The sequence below is a fragment of the Carassius carassius genome, chromosome 23 (assembly GCF_963082965.1).
Source record: "Carassius carassius chromosome 23, fCarCar2.1, whole genome shotgun sequence".
In the NCBI taxonomy this organism is placed as follows: Eukaryota; Metazoa; Chordata; class Actinopteri; order Cypriniformes; family Cyprinidae; genus Carassius; species Carassius carassius.
The window spans coordinates 16,760,094-16,775,454 of NC_081777.1; the positions used below are offsets into that span (position 1 = coordinate 16,760,094).

The window sequence follows — 15,361 nt, forward strand, 5'->3', positions numbered from 1 at the left end:
AAAGAGTTTGGATCATTTAAAGTGGCCCTGATGCTATTGCCTAAGCAGAGTTGATTAACGAGGTCAATTATGATAAGAGAGGAGGATGAGGAGGATGATGATGGGCGGGCAGGAGGCGTTGCTCATGCCCTCCTCCTCCTCCTCGTCTCCTGTAGGGCCAGCAGACAGTGTGAACTTGAACACCGACGGCCACAGCACTGAACGACAGTCAAGTCACACATCACTGCCGTTTTATGAGATTTATAGAGTCCGCTTAGTTCTGCTGTAGTTTCAGAGGATCTGCTCTCACTATGTCCAGACGTAAACTCGGCAGCAGACCGCTACACCTGAGCGCAATGCAAGGTAAGCTGGATTTAAGACAACTTTATCCACATTTAAACGCTAAGATGCACATATTAATGGAGATTATTTTCTGAATAATGTGAGAGTGATCGGTAACCAGTAATCAATGTAATAACTTTTCACGTGGTGTTTGGCTCAATCCCGTGCGTGTACAGAACTTGACATTGGAGTTGAAATAATAAGAAGAACCTAACTTGACCCTCATGTTTTTATTTGTGCGTGTCGTTGACGAGCCTTCGGTGTCGTATCAGTAACCATTCTGTGCCAGTTTTATATCTACGGGCTTTTTAAGGGATTTTCGGTTTAGGTTTGTTAGACCGAGTTGGAGCAATAACATAGCACTTCCTTATTGCATCTTCACAATATCTTTTTTCTTAGCGTCTACTTTGAATTTTGGTTCCGTTAGGTTTAATTTTATTTAAACAAATCCTAATTTTCTGACGGCAGTGAACACGTTATTTTAACAATTACTTATATAACGTTACATAAGCAAAAAAAAAATTGAATATTGTTTTGCTTATGTATATAAATAATTGATTTGATAAACATAGTCAGCGTGAAACGTATGCGTGTACATGTTGCTGTGAAATATTGTTTTGATCATGACAGGATCTTTGTGTTGTTTGTTTTATCTTCTAACTGTGGGCAGCTGTGCGAGCCTCACCTGACCACAAGACTTGAGTCTAGTTTAATTGGCGAGTCGGATTTATTCAAAGAATCGGTTGAACGAAGGATTTCACTGACGGGGCTAAAAAGTAGCTAACGTTACTTTAAAAACCGAATAGCAGAAAAACTACAGATTAAACGTACTAAAATATGATTGTAGCTATAATCGTCGAGACTGTTGGTTTTCATTTTTAACATCCTAACTTATTTAATTTTGAGATGTTAGTTAATGTGTTTATAATGCAAATGCAAATTACAGTTAGGTTCTAACTGACTGAGCTAAATCAAGGCTACAGTTGAACTGAGAAACACAAATTATAAACATGCACATTAATACCGTAATAAACCGCAAATGTGCCTATAAATGGCTGTACTGACGTGGTCCTTGACAACCGCTGAACGCTTGAAACGAATTGCTCGAAAGAACCGATTCACTTAAATGAGTCGGACTTCCAGTAACTAGTGTGTGTGTGTGTGTGTGTGTGAGAGAGAGAGAGAGAGAGAGCGAGCAGCCGCGCCTTTTGCGTGTCGGCACAAACAACCAGATCTGTTGAAACAGGAAAGGTGACATTTTTGAGTAACCACCGGTGAAATCCTCCCCTCCCCGGGACTTTCTGTACCTGCATCGGCATGGACAGCCTAGCCCGGGCAGGTGGATCCAGTCCAGGGTGCAAAGTGTGTGTGTGTGTGTGTGTGTGTGTGTGTGTGTGTGTGTGTGTGTGTGTGTGTGTGTGAGTGATCTGGAGCCCATGACCACAACAGCGGCACCCAGGCCAAAGGGCAAGTTCCTCTCTTAACTTGAGGTTTGTACACAGCCAAGGTGCACAGTCTATGATCTGTGTCTGCATTAATTCACTATGTGCAAAAATTAAATTACACATAACATGTTTTAAAATATGCAGATTTGATCCACCTCAGGGGGCCCTGATGCTGCTGTGTAAATGAATGCATCAACACTGCATTCTTAAACGTTGCCTTTAGTATTGCAGAGTTGTTATAGTTTAATATTTCTGTTCAAGAATTAATTTTAAATTATCCTCTGTTTAGCATTATCCAGTTTAAATGCACTTAAATGCAGCTTCTGCGCCACATTTGCAGTGTAAAAACATTATATGCACTAAGAGACAAAATATTAAAGTGACTTTCAGTTTAGGCACAGATACATTTTTAAAAGTTTATATTAACCCACTCAAAGTAGGCTTTTTTCATAGTTTTGGTAGCAAAATCCTGTTTGGCTCAGCTTTGGCCGGCCTAGATTTACATACTGCATCGCTCATTCTCCACAGCGGTTATGAGTGGTGTGAAAGACACCTTGTTTAGATCAGCAGACTTGTGAGCGTGGTAGGACGACTACAGTGCAATGTGCCTGATACATCAGCATGCACTAATTGGCGAATTGCTCAAGCGGGTCGGAGCTGCATCGCGCTACTTCCTCTGCAAAGCAGACCTTGGTGGCAGAGACACAGGAAGTGGTCAGTATCTGCTGACCAGACAGAGCTGTGCTGATGATGACAGTTTAGCAGTACGCCGACGATTGCAGAGAACTGAAAGTAGCACATTAGAAGAGAAACAAGGCTTTTGCAAAGCCACTCAGTTAGGTCCTTTCAAGAGCTCCAAGGGACTCTCTCAACAAAGAGTGTTTTTACAGCTTTTTTTGTGTGTTGCTCTGCTCACAGACGCTCCGGATTCCACCGTCATCCCTGCCGACTCTTCGCCGTCCCCTGAGCAGATGCCTCAGCTGGATGATGGAGGCCGTGACCTGCTGACATGTGGCCAGTGTGGTCAAGCCTTTCCACTGGCCCACATCCTCACCTTCATCGAGCACAAACAGGGCGGGTGCAGCACAGCCAGAGCCCGGCCTCAGGTCCACACTCCTCCCTCTCCGGCCAATAGAACGCAGCGATTCGGCCAAGGACCGCAGGTGGAGGCGGGTTACGTGGAGCTGCGGCGTATGACGGACAGGAGATTCAAGGAAGAGCCAGGTGTGCGGGTGGAGGCCAACCGAGCCGGTGAGTTCTAGGTGTTAATTAGTGTCTTTTTTTTTGTAAAACTGTCCCCTCATTTAACGACCTTGTCCCCAGTCCGGCTCATTAGGCTGCCGTTGCTGTGGCACTGAGGCCTTGGTGAGTTGGAGAGTTAGAGATGCCAGGCCTAATTGTGTGGAAGAGATAGGCAGTTCTGCTACGCACGCGAGCAAACGTACACTTATTCATGCACCCTGGGGGATGGCGGAAAGGCACCTGAGCACACCTGAGCATCTCCTTAGCTCTGTCTCTCAGGTGAAGTGGCCAGGTAAACACGGCACAGTCAGGCCACCAAATTCCCAGAGCTCTCGGTGAAGCGGCACACACACACAGTTTCCTCAAACCCCTCATTATTCCAGCACTGTCAGTCATAGCAGGTGCTGACATGGTGTGTTATTCCCAGAGTCCTATGTGAATTGCTTCGCTTCTGCCCTCTTAATGTGCTATTTTAAAATAAAGTCTCAAAATTTGATGGATTTTTTTTCATTGTTTACCTTGAGTTATGAATCTGTTGCCTGCTGAAGCATCGTACATTCTTAAAAAAAGAGGGGTTTTTGCAAAACTTTATAGAAGAACCGTTTGGTTTCCCCAGTGAACCGTTTGTAATGGGACGCTCTTATCGTAACGGGAAATTCTCTCCTCATTTTCTTTCTTCAGATGAACACAACTAAGATAAATAATCAATTTCTTAGTCTATATAATGCAAGTGTACAGGAAAGCCAAAGTTGATGCTTTGAAAACCAAGCAATCCAATTGATGAATACATTTCTTCTGAAGCAAAAGATGTGTAGAAATGAATTCTAATTAAAACAACTCAAACTGTTATTTGCTGGTTTTAATATTTGAACACATTAATAATCAAAGAAACCTTTTTAGAAAAGGAAAGGTTCCCATGGACGTTGAAGGTTCTTCAACGAAGCAAGCCTTCAGTTTTAAGAGTCGTAAGAGAAGAATTTTGACTGCTCAACAGGATGTTGGTGTGGGTGTGTGTTACAGTAGTGAGTGTGTATCAGAGTGTGTTTCAGTGCAGTAGTTGGCCCTAAAGGGACTCATCGGCCTGTGCAGGTGTTGGTGTTTCTCAGCGTGATGCTATTGAACCGTGACCTGAACTGCTTCCTCATATGGGCAGGATTCTTTCACTCTACAGCATGAGCAAAGCAAACATTTATTAGTTTGTGATTACTTACTGTTTATAGAGGCCAGCAAATCATTATTGATTGCTATCAACGAAACATGTTTTTGCTTTCGGGTCACTCCCTCCTGTACATACACATGTTTGCGCTTCCTTCCTTTTTGTGCTCTGCTTCCGTCCGTCCTTGTTTCTTGCATGGGGTTCAGTCCCTTTTGCCTGTTTGTGTGTGTGAAGGTGTATGTAGCTGATGAAGATGTCGGGGTGAGAGGTGGAAAATATATTAACTTGCTCACTGGCAACAGTCTTGGGTTATTATTGACGCAAAGATTTTGAGGCTTCAGTGACAGAAGAATAAGTTGAGATGGGGTCTGATAAGGAACTGTTTAATGTGTAAAAGTTTTGCTTGAAAATGAGCTTGTGATGTATGAGGGTAAGTGAATGGTGAGTTGTTGTAGTGGACAGTTTCTGGTTGCCAGATCTGTAATATTTCTCATTATGTTGAAAATGGTTGAAACGGCAGTCATTTGAAATCGAATTACTGTAACAATGTAAGCGTCTTTACTGTCAGTTTCAATCAATTTAATGCATCCTTGCTGAAAGTAGTAGTCATTTCTTAAAAGAAAACTATCTTCAAATTGGTAGCTAATGGCACTCCAAAAGCAAACACTAATTTAAGAGTCCCTAACTATTTTAAGTATTTAGTATTTACATATAATTTGTAGGGATTGGGATCACATATGATGTAGGTTACAGCATTAAAAAAGCTAAGTTTAAAAATCAAAACAATAGAAGAAAAAAAAGCCAGTGCCATTTTTACCACATGTATTTTATTACGTGTAGTTAGATATATTATAATGGTACCATATAGCTTATCCCCTTATATTAGACTTTGCTTTTTAGAATATAACCCCATACTTGATATTTAATCATAAATAATTATTTCCACTTTTTAAAATTTTGATTTAGAATTTTTTTTTTCTTAAGATCGATTTTGAACGCTAATATATATATACTGTAAAAACACAAACAATTTAATAACCTGTATTGGTTTAAAAGTATTTGTATAGGTTGGAAAACATTATGTTCTATGGGTGGCAGAGTTTAAAAGTTTCCCAATTTTTGGCAAATCTTGGACCCCAAAACGATACATTTTTGTGCTGCTTGGGTGGATGAGGGCGTTTTGTGTTTGTTGTATATGGGCTTTCATTTTGACACATCCAATGAAGATTCAGTTAGCCCACAACCCATCAGACAGGTGTGTGTGTGTGTGTGTGTGTGTGTGTGTGTGTGTGTGTGTGTGTGTGTGAAAAAGAGTGACAGAGATAGATTTTGGAGACACAAGTGCAGTGGAATGGATTATTGAATTAGTGTAGACAATGTATCAATAGTCTTATTTTTATTTCCTCCAGCTTTCTCTTAGCTCTTCCTTTCAACTCTCTCTCACTCTCTCACTCTCTCTCACTCTCTCTCACTCTCTCTCACTCTCACTCTCACTGTGTTCCCTAGAGAGAGAAGATTCTGCCTGCTGCTCATTAGCGCTTTCAGCCAATCTGCATTTTTAATTAGCGGTTATTGCTTCTGCTTAATATGCAATTGCTACCCTGGGCCAAATGGGAATCCTTACAAAAAGAGTGAGGGGAAAGAATGAAAGAAAGGGAGAGAGAGACTGGGTATTGTGTTTCACTCCAAGACCCTGAGACAAAAGCCCCCCTCCACCCTCCTCGCACTCTCCACCCGAGGGAGAGATTTGGGAGCAGAAGGGGTGTTGTTTGGAGGGGGTGAAGGTGCAGTCACAGGGGCGATGATTTTTCCGTTGTTTTTCTGTGACCTGTGCAGCCATTTCTTATTGTTCTTAAATTAAATGCTTTTCTTCCATCCTTCCCCTTTTCATCTCCGTTTTAACCTCTGTCCCCGAGGCTCAGAGATCGGCTTCTTGCTTTTTGACTCAAGTTCTTCTCCAGGCACAGAGTACGAGAGAAGAGAATAGGAGAGGCTCTTTTTAATCTTCTTTGCCCCTTCCCAATAAAATGCAGAAGGATTTTGACTTGAGGAGATGTAAAAGAGGCTTATAGCACTCTGCTTTGAACCCTTTGTAAGAGAATGGAAAAAAATGAGATGAATTTCACTCTCAGTTTTGGGATCCTCTTTGCAGACAGGCCCCATTTATCAAGGAGGCTGAGTCAGGACTCATTTGCATAAAACCTTCGTTTGCCCCGTTCCACTAATTAGCAATTTGCAGCTTAATTGGCGAGTGGCTCTCTGAAATAGAGACAAAGCTAACCACGTTTAAAAATACCACCAGAGCTGCTAAAGGAGCCCATCCGAGCTCATTTGCTTCTGTCTCAATCTTTCTCTCCGCAGTCATCCGGCTCTCCTGTGAGCACACCTTTAATCAGGCAAGGCTTTCTGCTCCGGTCTGACTCAACAGCGGCGCTATTACCAGCTCATTATTGCTCTGACACCTGCACGGGTTTGTGACATGAAGCTTTCTTTAAAAAAATTTGCCTGAAAAAAATAGACAAAAGAGGAAAACGTGTTCTCGTGAGGTGATGCACTTGGTCAGGAGGATGGGTTTTTGTTACATGTAGACTGTAGCATACTACTGGAACTATTGTAGCAGGATGCATATGTAGACGATTAGAAGAAAAAAAAATTGATACATGGAAAATGATGGGACAAAGAAACTTCATCAAAGAACTTCAAAGAACTACATCAAGAAAATATTTTCATCGTGAAGTTTTGACAGTTCTTTCTTTTTTCTTTATATTCAACCATGATATAAATACTTAACAATTGAAACAATGCAGGATATTATATGTGATTCCATTTTACAGTAGGCAATTATTTATTTTTTGGATTTTCTCTTTTTTTTTATTTTATTAAAATGTCACAATATAAATAAATCAGTGTTACAAAACAAAATATGAGTTTCTGCCTCTGGATTTTGGCTCAATATGATATGAACACGTTACAGCAGGAAATCACATTCACCATGATTTCTCTTTCTTGAATATTTTATTGGACTGGTGAAAACTGACGTTTATTCACAAAAATTTGATTGAAGATGATATCACTGAATTGAGCATGCAGTGTATTGAGGTCATGTGACAACATTGCACCTGTTTGAAGCATTTATTGTTGCATTCAGCATTTTGTTTAATAGTTTTAAGCAATGCAATATGCCATAAGAAGCTCGTTAGCATTTTTTCTAAACATAGCCTTGGACTGTACCTACCCTGTTTTCACATGTATTTGTGGTTTTACCTGTTTTGCTCTGTTTTCTGTAAATGATCAAGTTCGCCTGCAGCCTTTTCTTTCTGATGTTTCATGTCATCATTATGATAGACATTTTTCCAATCCACTCAGCATGTTTTGTTAGAAATATACAGGGTCATATAGCGTGAGAAAGGCTTCATTTGTTTGCATTTGACCCACATCGAATCCCCTGAATGTACTGCCATTTAAAAAATGCCATCTGTTAATGTGTTTTGAGTAATTTTATCATGTAAATGTGGCTTTTAGGTTGTTTGACTGATGCATTTTTTTTTTTATCTCTCTTCTTCTTTTCCATAACAGAAGAGCCCTCCGTTTTCACCTGCCAGGTGTGTCAGTGTGTGTTCTCCAGTGCATGGACTCTCCTCCAGCATGCTCAGAACGCACATTCCCTCAACATCTACCAGGTGGAGGATGACAGCATTGTACAGACGTCAAAACCGGCAGCCACCATGGATCCAAGTCATCTGGGCGCCGCATTGGCCTCTGCATTCCAGCCGTCCTCTCGGCGATCCGCCCCCCTTCACAAGCCTCTCCATGGCTCCAGCATTGCACCACGTGATCTTCAGGGCCTGAACTTCTCCATGTGTTTGCAGCGCCTGGCGGAGGTTAGCTGCAACAACGGCGGAGTAGTACCTTCCCCGTCCCCATCTCCACCAGCTGCTTCACCTTTTCCCCACTCAACTCTGCCACTTCACGCAGCCTTCTCCTGCGAGCTGTGTGGCCAAGGTTTTCAATCTATGCGCAGCTTGTCTGCCCACCGCCGCACTCACGCCTGCGATAGGCCCTACCACTGCGGCGTGTGCCAGCTCACGTTCTCCCAGAGCGGTGAACTGGCACGACACATGAGGAGTCACCGCCGCCCTACCGCTGGACAGGAAACTGATCCCAACTCTGCCAGTGCAGATGAGGACAGAAAACTTGCTGGACAGGGAGATAATGATATTTCGATTGGACACGGAGCAAGTACAGAGGCTGGGAAGCCTCCAGGAGGTACTACTCTCATCTTGACATCATCGCAGTCCAATCGCAATCTGCTGCGGTACTATCAAGCCCCGAGGGAAGCCGATGAAGAGGGTCACGGTGAACCGCAGCACCCATCTCCCTATGGCAGCCCCTCAGAGGGCTCTCTGGAGAGTGGAGATACAGGTGGAAGCGGCGAGAGTGGGATCGCCAGCGGCAACTGCACACCAAAGCGTCCAGAACGGGAAGATCATCCTCAAGGCGAATGGGAGGGTGAGGTGGAGGCTGTGGAGATGCTCCAGGACTGGCAGCGAGAGAACGAAAGGAAGCAGGTCACCACCGGAGGGGGCAAGAAGAAAAAAGAAGAGGCTTGCGAGTTCTGCGGAAAGTGTTTCCGCAACAGCAGCAACCTGACGGTCCACCGGCGCAGCCACACGGGCGAAAGACCGTACCGCTGCGGCCTCTGTAGCTACGCCTGTGCACAAAGCAGCAAACTCACACGCCACATGAAAACACACGGCGCCCGTGGGACACGTGCTGCTTTTCAGTGCCAGCTATGCTCTGTTCCGTTCACCGTCTATGCCACGCTGGAGAAACACCTCAAGAAGGTCCATGGACTCACTCATGCCAGTGCCGGCGCCTACAGCCAGGGCCCGCTTACTGATTACAACAGCCTAAACATCCAATTGGAGGATGACTCTGTCAGTGATCAATCGGGAGCTCCCATCACAATGCTCACAGAATCCAATGCGGACCTATCAGAGCAGCTCAGAGAGGAGGATGCAGAGATGAGGGTCAGCGCTGATGAGCTACCTACCTCTGAGGAAACCAGCAGCACTGTGGCATTAGGTCAAACCACAGTATAAACATAGCATATGACTGATCATGGCCAAAACCACCAAGCTTGATTATCTTCTGCCCACAACCCAGTATGCCCATTTATCAAAAAACCGAGAAGACCTTTCTCAAATTCACCACAGCACTTAGAGACGCTGATACTGTCCGAGGCTTGATAGATTCTCATATCAGTACAAGTGCCTACTGTTAAATCCTGTGATGCAATAATGGAGGACTTCTGAGCTCTTCATCATCAAGGCACTTCAAACCCAGATTTGCAACTAGCAGAGCACAGTCAGAGAGTATATGGAGATGGTTGCAAGTCACCTTTTTTGGAACTTAAAAGACAATCGCACAGAAAGCCTGAGCAGCCTGATCTGGTGATCTACCAATGTGTTTTTGAATTCTACAATGCAGTTATGAAGTGGGACTACACTGTTGTGGCACTCTACCGCAGAGCCTTAATGGTCCATGGTTCATAAAAATGGGAGGTGGTCTTACATCAGGGGTGTACAATCCTGCTCCTGGAGGGATGCTGTCCTGCAGAGTTTAACTCCTACTCCAATCAATCAAACACACCTGAAACAACTAATCAAAGTCTTCAGGACCTTTACTGGAACTTTTTGGCAGAATAGGATGAGCTAAACTCTGCAAGAGATTGACCCTCCAGGAGCAGGATTGTTCACCCCGGTCTAGTTAATAGACAGTAGACAGATTTGAGCTTATGTTTTCCTAGCTATCTTACAGGGTTGTTTCCTTTTTGATACTGTATATTAAATCGGACTGATTGGGTCTGTGGCAATATATGTTCACTGTCACTTATTACTGTTAAAAGTGCATTTGTTTGCCATTTAGAATGTCGTTGTGTAAATATATATTTTAGTTTGTGCTGACATTTTGTAATACAATTATCACATATTTGTTAATATAGCCTTTAAAACTGCACAAGAAATTAATTTTCCTTGTATTTTGTGAGCCTGTTTAGTTTGTTTACAGATTGTTGTTTTACTGCCGAGCACATAGAAATGCTATAAAGCTTTTTTTTTTGTTTTGTTTTGTTTTTTTATATGTGGTTGTTCGAATGTAAAGCCTAATTTCTGATGAAAACTGGGTAAGAAACGACAGCACTGACCGTGTTGGACGGTGGACCCATTGAGAGAGCACTTGTGTATGTGTGAGAGACTTCGAGACCAGATATATCATAAATCTATACAGGGAATGTTTGCTTTGTTACAGTTTTATATGATTATCAATGTCAGGGAACCATTACGTTACAGTTTGTTTGTATGGTAAAAAAAAAAAAAAATGGTAGAATAAATAATCAAATGTAGTAAGCAAGTTTTTGCATCAACAAATGTGAAAATAGTTGGACATCAAGTTGTGTCCATTTCTTCAGGGAGCAGCGAAAACAAAGCTCTTTTTGTCCTCTGTATATTATTATAATAATTTCTGTTGATTTGAAATGTCATGTCTTATGTGAATCTCCCAGAATTCCCTGCGTGGCCCACAACTTGGCTGTTTATTTTGTATTTCCTTAACTATTTGTATGATAATTAAAAGACAGAGGCACAGTCAGAGTGTGTGTGTGTGTGTGTGTGTGTGTGTGTGTGTGTGTGTGTGTCTCAGTATGATCAGTATGTGAGAACCAGAAAGTGTGACGGCACAAATGGTGAAGTCGAACCTGCTGCTACAAGTCTCAGATCACATCACGAATTCACCAGTATTTGGAGAGATAAACTACTCTCCTCTAACGGCTATTGTTATTTTCTGTTAGTAGTACAGTCATATCTGAATATACCGCTGGGTCATTCCGGTTGGCTTTCAAAGAATAGGGTTAGATGGAATAAATGAGATTGACAGGTAGATTAAGTGACTAAAAAATGTGATCATGCATCTGGAGAGATGATGAAGACAAGGCTGGAGAGAATTGAAACGGGATGTTGAGAAACCCGAGGGGAGCGGAGTCGTCTTAACAGCTCTCTCCTTTTGTTATGGGACAAAACCTTCACTCCGATGTCTCTGCCCCCCACCCCTAATGAGTGGGATGCTTCGTGATCCCTATAGCTCATTAACAAGCAACCTTTTTAATGAGCTTTCAGCCTGGGCTGGGGGAGGTTGGATTGAAGGGACCATATGTAGCCCTCACCCCATCTCCAATTATCGCCATTTCGGAGAACGGGAGAAAGATGTCGAATCGTGAGGGAGGGGTCCGGAACGTCATTTACAACTCCGGGAGTTCTGCAAAAATTCCCCATTCTCTGAATCACAGGTGATCGCCCTGGGACCTGCATTGCTTCTCCTCTATCAAAACCTACACCCATCCCTGCCACGCACCATTTGGTGGCCGCACGGGCCCAATTACATAATGTAACACGAGCTTCTCCGAGTTAAGATGGCCTCTGGCAGACGAAAACATTCCCAGGTGCCCTTTGTCTCTTTTGGGCCGCCTCTCTGCACCTTTTTTCAAAAAAGTCACCCCTCTGAGATAGGACTGGCCCGTGTTTATCTTTACTGACCAATCACGATGAGGTATTCCTGTCAGGGCGTGGTGACGTAACTGACGGAGCAAACCTGCAGGTGCATGTGGGCTTCGAGATGTGTTTTGAGTTCGAGCACAGACCACAATAAATACCCCACTTACCTAGCACTGCTACCTGGGTAAAAAGGGAAAGTTTGTGGTTTTGGGGTCTCAAACCTACATCTTAACCTGCGCCTCTTCTCAGGGTGGGAAAAGTCTGAATGCAATTAACCCTGTTCATTATGAATGTCTTCATATGAATGTCTTTACAATGCTCTCAAGACATTCAATGTCTTTCCAAAGCTCTCCAGACATTGACAGAAACCTCTAAATCAGGCCAAGGACCCTTTTGAATAGAGAGACAGAGTAGGGGGCCCCTTCTATATTGTCTAAAACCGATTTTCTGGCTTTTAGCATACATATAGTGCCATATGCGTTTACATATTGTGTTATGTTGATTAAATTGCTTATGCATGAAAAATTATATTTTTATACATTAATATAGATATTGATTTATCACCTGCATTGATTAGGGTAAATTTTTATTCAATTTATTATAGTTTTTATTATTCTAAATGAGGTATGCATTCATATAATATTTTCTATCCATAAGGATTTATCGCCTATTATTGATTAAGGTAAGAGTACATTTTCCCCCTATTTTTATTTATATTTATAATTGTTTTAAATTTGAGTTATGATGCTTATACTACATATACATTCGAATTATATTGTTCATCTATAAACTGGATATTTTTATCAGTACTAAATTATAAAATTAATTGCTTAGGGAAAGTGTTCTTTCTTTTTCTTTCTTATTTATTGACTTGTGATAAAATTTCTAAACTATGATTTAGTGCATTGATTTATCACCTATATTAGGGAAAGGGTACATTATTTATTTTAATTCCTTCCATTTTTTATATTTTTATTTATAAAATATTTAAATAATTAAACATTAAATTATTTAAAAACACATTGCAGGAGAAGCAACAACATTTCGCAAAACCTTTAAAACTCAATAAAGTAGCTCTAACTGCTGCTGTTTTAAAAGTGTCTGCAATCACTTTCCTTCATGGCGAGATCACAAGATACAAAACTAGTTCTCATGAAACCTGATGTGAATAGTGAGACGGTTGGTGATTGGCAGGCTGGTAGATTTACGAGTAGTAGATCATATCAGATGCACATCTGCAGACAATTAAATAGCTGCATAGCATTGCATTATTAGGAGGGTTGTGCATGTACAGACCTTTATATGCAATAATAATGGAGACCTATGCACTGCAGGCCAAGCTTAATAGAGACAGAACGTATGGTATTATTATAACTACTATTAATTGTTTTAAAAGCAAATTCATTCTTCAACATACTTTTAATACTACTGAATTCCTCACCTTTCTTCCCACAGGACTATTTCTGGTGTGATAGTATCAGTGAGATGGAGGGAAACGAGGGAGGGAATGGGCAAAGGAAGGTTGTGTGAACAAGATAAACCACAGAAAAGCTCTCTAGTGTTTCTTTATCCTTTTTCCCAAACCTGCATCCAATACCATCCTCCTCCTCCTCTTTGTGGTAACGTCCCTCCTTTCCTCCGCAAAGACCACAGAGAGAAACCTGAACCCTTAAATTAACCCCCCTGCCACAGCGATGCTTTAGTTGCCTTGTGTGGGAGAGGAAGACAACGGTCCAGCTGTCCACATACAGTCTGTGACAATTCCACAGTGCCACGGCGGGAACAGCCACAAAAACATGACCCATCTCACCACAAAAAACAAGGTGATAATCCTATTTCTACTGACACCCCAGAACATTCCCAGCGGCTGTGGTGGAAGAGGTTTGGCATTTAATATTTTCATTTCATTGTGATCATTTCCCACCCCATCCACAATGATTTTTCTACAAAACAAGTTCATGCAGCTGTTTTGAGCAGTTTGAAGAGTTTACTCAAAAATGCAGACATTATCATGAACTAGTATGATGTTATATTTGCAGTGGAGACTTTTTAAAATATATAGTTGAAAAACAGAACACAAAAAACAAGAGTAAGAACATTTGAATATCAGTGGTGTTTGGCTGCCAACAGAAAATGAGATTAACTCAGATTTTATAACCTGAAAATGAAATTTTCCCTTTTGTTGTTGTTGAAATATCCCTTTAAACTAGATGGTTGTTAGAATTTAGGATTTTCACGTCCAAGAAGTCTCTTATACTCGCCAAAGCTGCATTATTTGATCAGAAATACAGTGTAAAAAAAAAAGAATATATATATATATAGTATGTTATAACAGTGTTATTACAATGTAAAATAACTTTTCTATTTTAATGTATGTAAAACTGTAATTTATTCCTGCGTTATTCCTAAAAATTTTGTTATGAAAATCTTTGGTGTTTTGCTGCCAACATCACACCTGACCAAATGCACCATTTTTAAATCTGAAAATGAATTGACAGATTAGTAATTTTTGGTAATTCAGTAATGATCAAATGATAGAATCATAGGATTTCAAATGTATAATTTCTTATCAAATATACTGTATTTCCAACCAACTAAATGCAGTCTTAGTGAACATAAATGCTTTTCTAATATTGTAAAATACTATATATATATATATATATATATATATATATATATATATATATATATATATTCTTGAAGCTGTGAAATGCTAGAACATTTTAAAGTGACATTATATTTATTCCTGAGATGCAAAGCTGAATGTTCAGCAGCCATTACTCCAGCCTTCAGTCTCACAGGATACTTCATAAATCACTCTAATATGCTGATTTGATGCTCATGAAACATTTGTATTATTATCAATTTTGAAAACAGCAGTGCTGCTTATGTTTTTGGAAACAGTGATGCATTTTTTCAGGATTGTTTAATGAATAGAAAGTTTATTTTATATAGAAACGTCTTTACTATCTCTTTTGATGAATTTAAACTTCATGCAGTAAAAAAGTATTTGTTTTTGAATGGTAAATTAGCTATATATAGAAACTGACTTGTAAACTGTGGTAAGCATAGAGCATCGCATAGTTCTATCCCTGGCACAAATGTGGCATAAATAAGGTCAAATTAGGTGACAGGAAACCTTTGCAACACCTATGCCTTCCCACACACACACACACGCAAGAATTCTATGCCAGTCCTTCATAACCTCCCAAACAAGCTGTGTGTGATATTGAGAAAATGGGAGAGATTGAGCAAGATACAGGTCAAAACAGCCGTCTGATGCTGGACAGACAGACTGGTTGAACTAGGCTTTTTCTGCAAAGAAGAGCTTGCAGGCCTCGTTGTCAGGTTCGCAATGCTGTGACCTGCCCCGAGGGATCGACCCATACTTACATGAGTTAACTGACTTGTCCTTCGCCCCTCACAAAATAACACCTTTTCAGTTTCTTGCACAGAATGCAGCGTCTAAAAACATAGACTGGGAAATGAAGGAAGAAAGAGTAGATGTAAATAAGATGTTTCTATTAATCACTGAGTGCATTGCATGCCTGAGTTCTTTCTACATATGTATGTCTTTAAATCGAGAGAGAGAATAGACACAAATGTACAGAGATAGTTAGAGGTGGTTAAATAGAGAAAATACTGCTAGT

General features: G+C 41.0%; 1 protein-coding gene across 1 annotated transcript; it reads left to right on the forward strand.

The window, feature by feature from the left end:
* The first annotated feature begins 102 nt into the window (after positions 1-102).
* Positions 103-10,812, forward strand: LOC132101386 (B-cell lymphoma/leukemia 11A-like). Its single transcript, XM_059506313.1, has 3 exons — positions 103-342; positions 2,685-3,017; positions 7,741-10,812. Exons 1-3 carry the CDS (start codon positions 291-293, stop codon positions 9,264-9,266), a joined length of 1,911 nt encoding a protein of 636 aa, XP_059362296.1. The 5' UTR covers positions 103-290; the 3' UTR covers positions 9,267-10,812.
* The last annotated feature ends 4,549 nt before the right edge of the window (positions 10,813-15,361 follow it).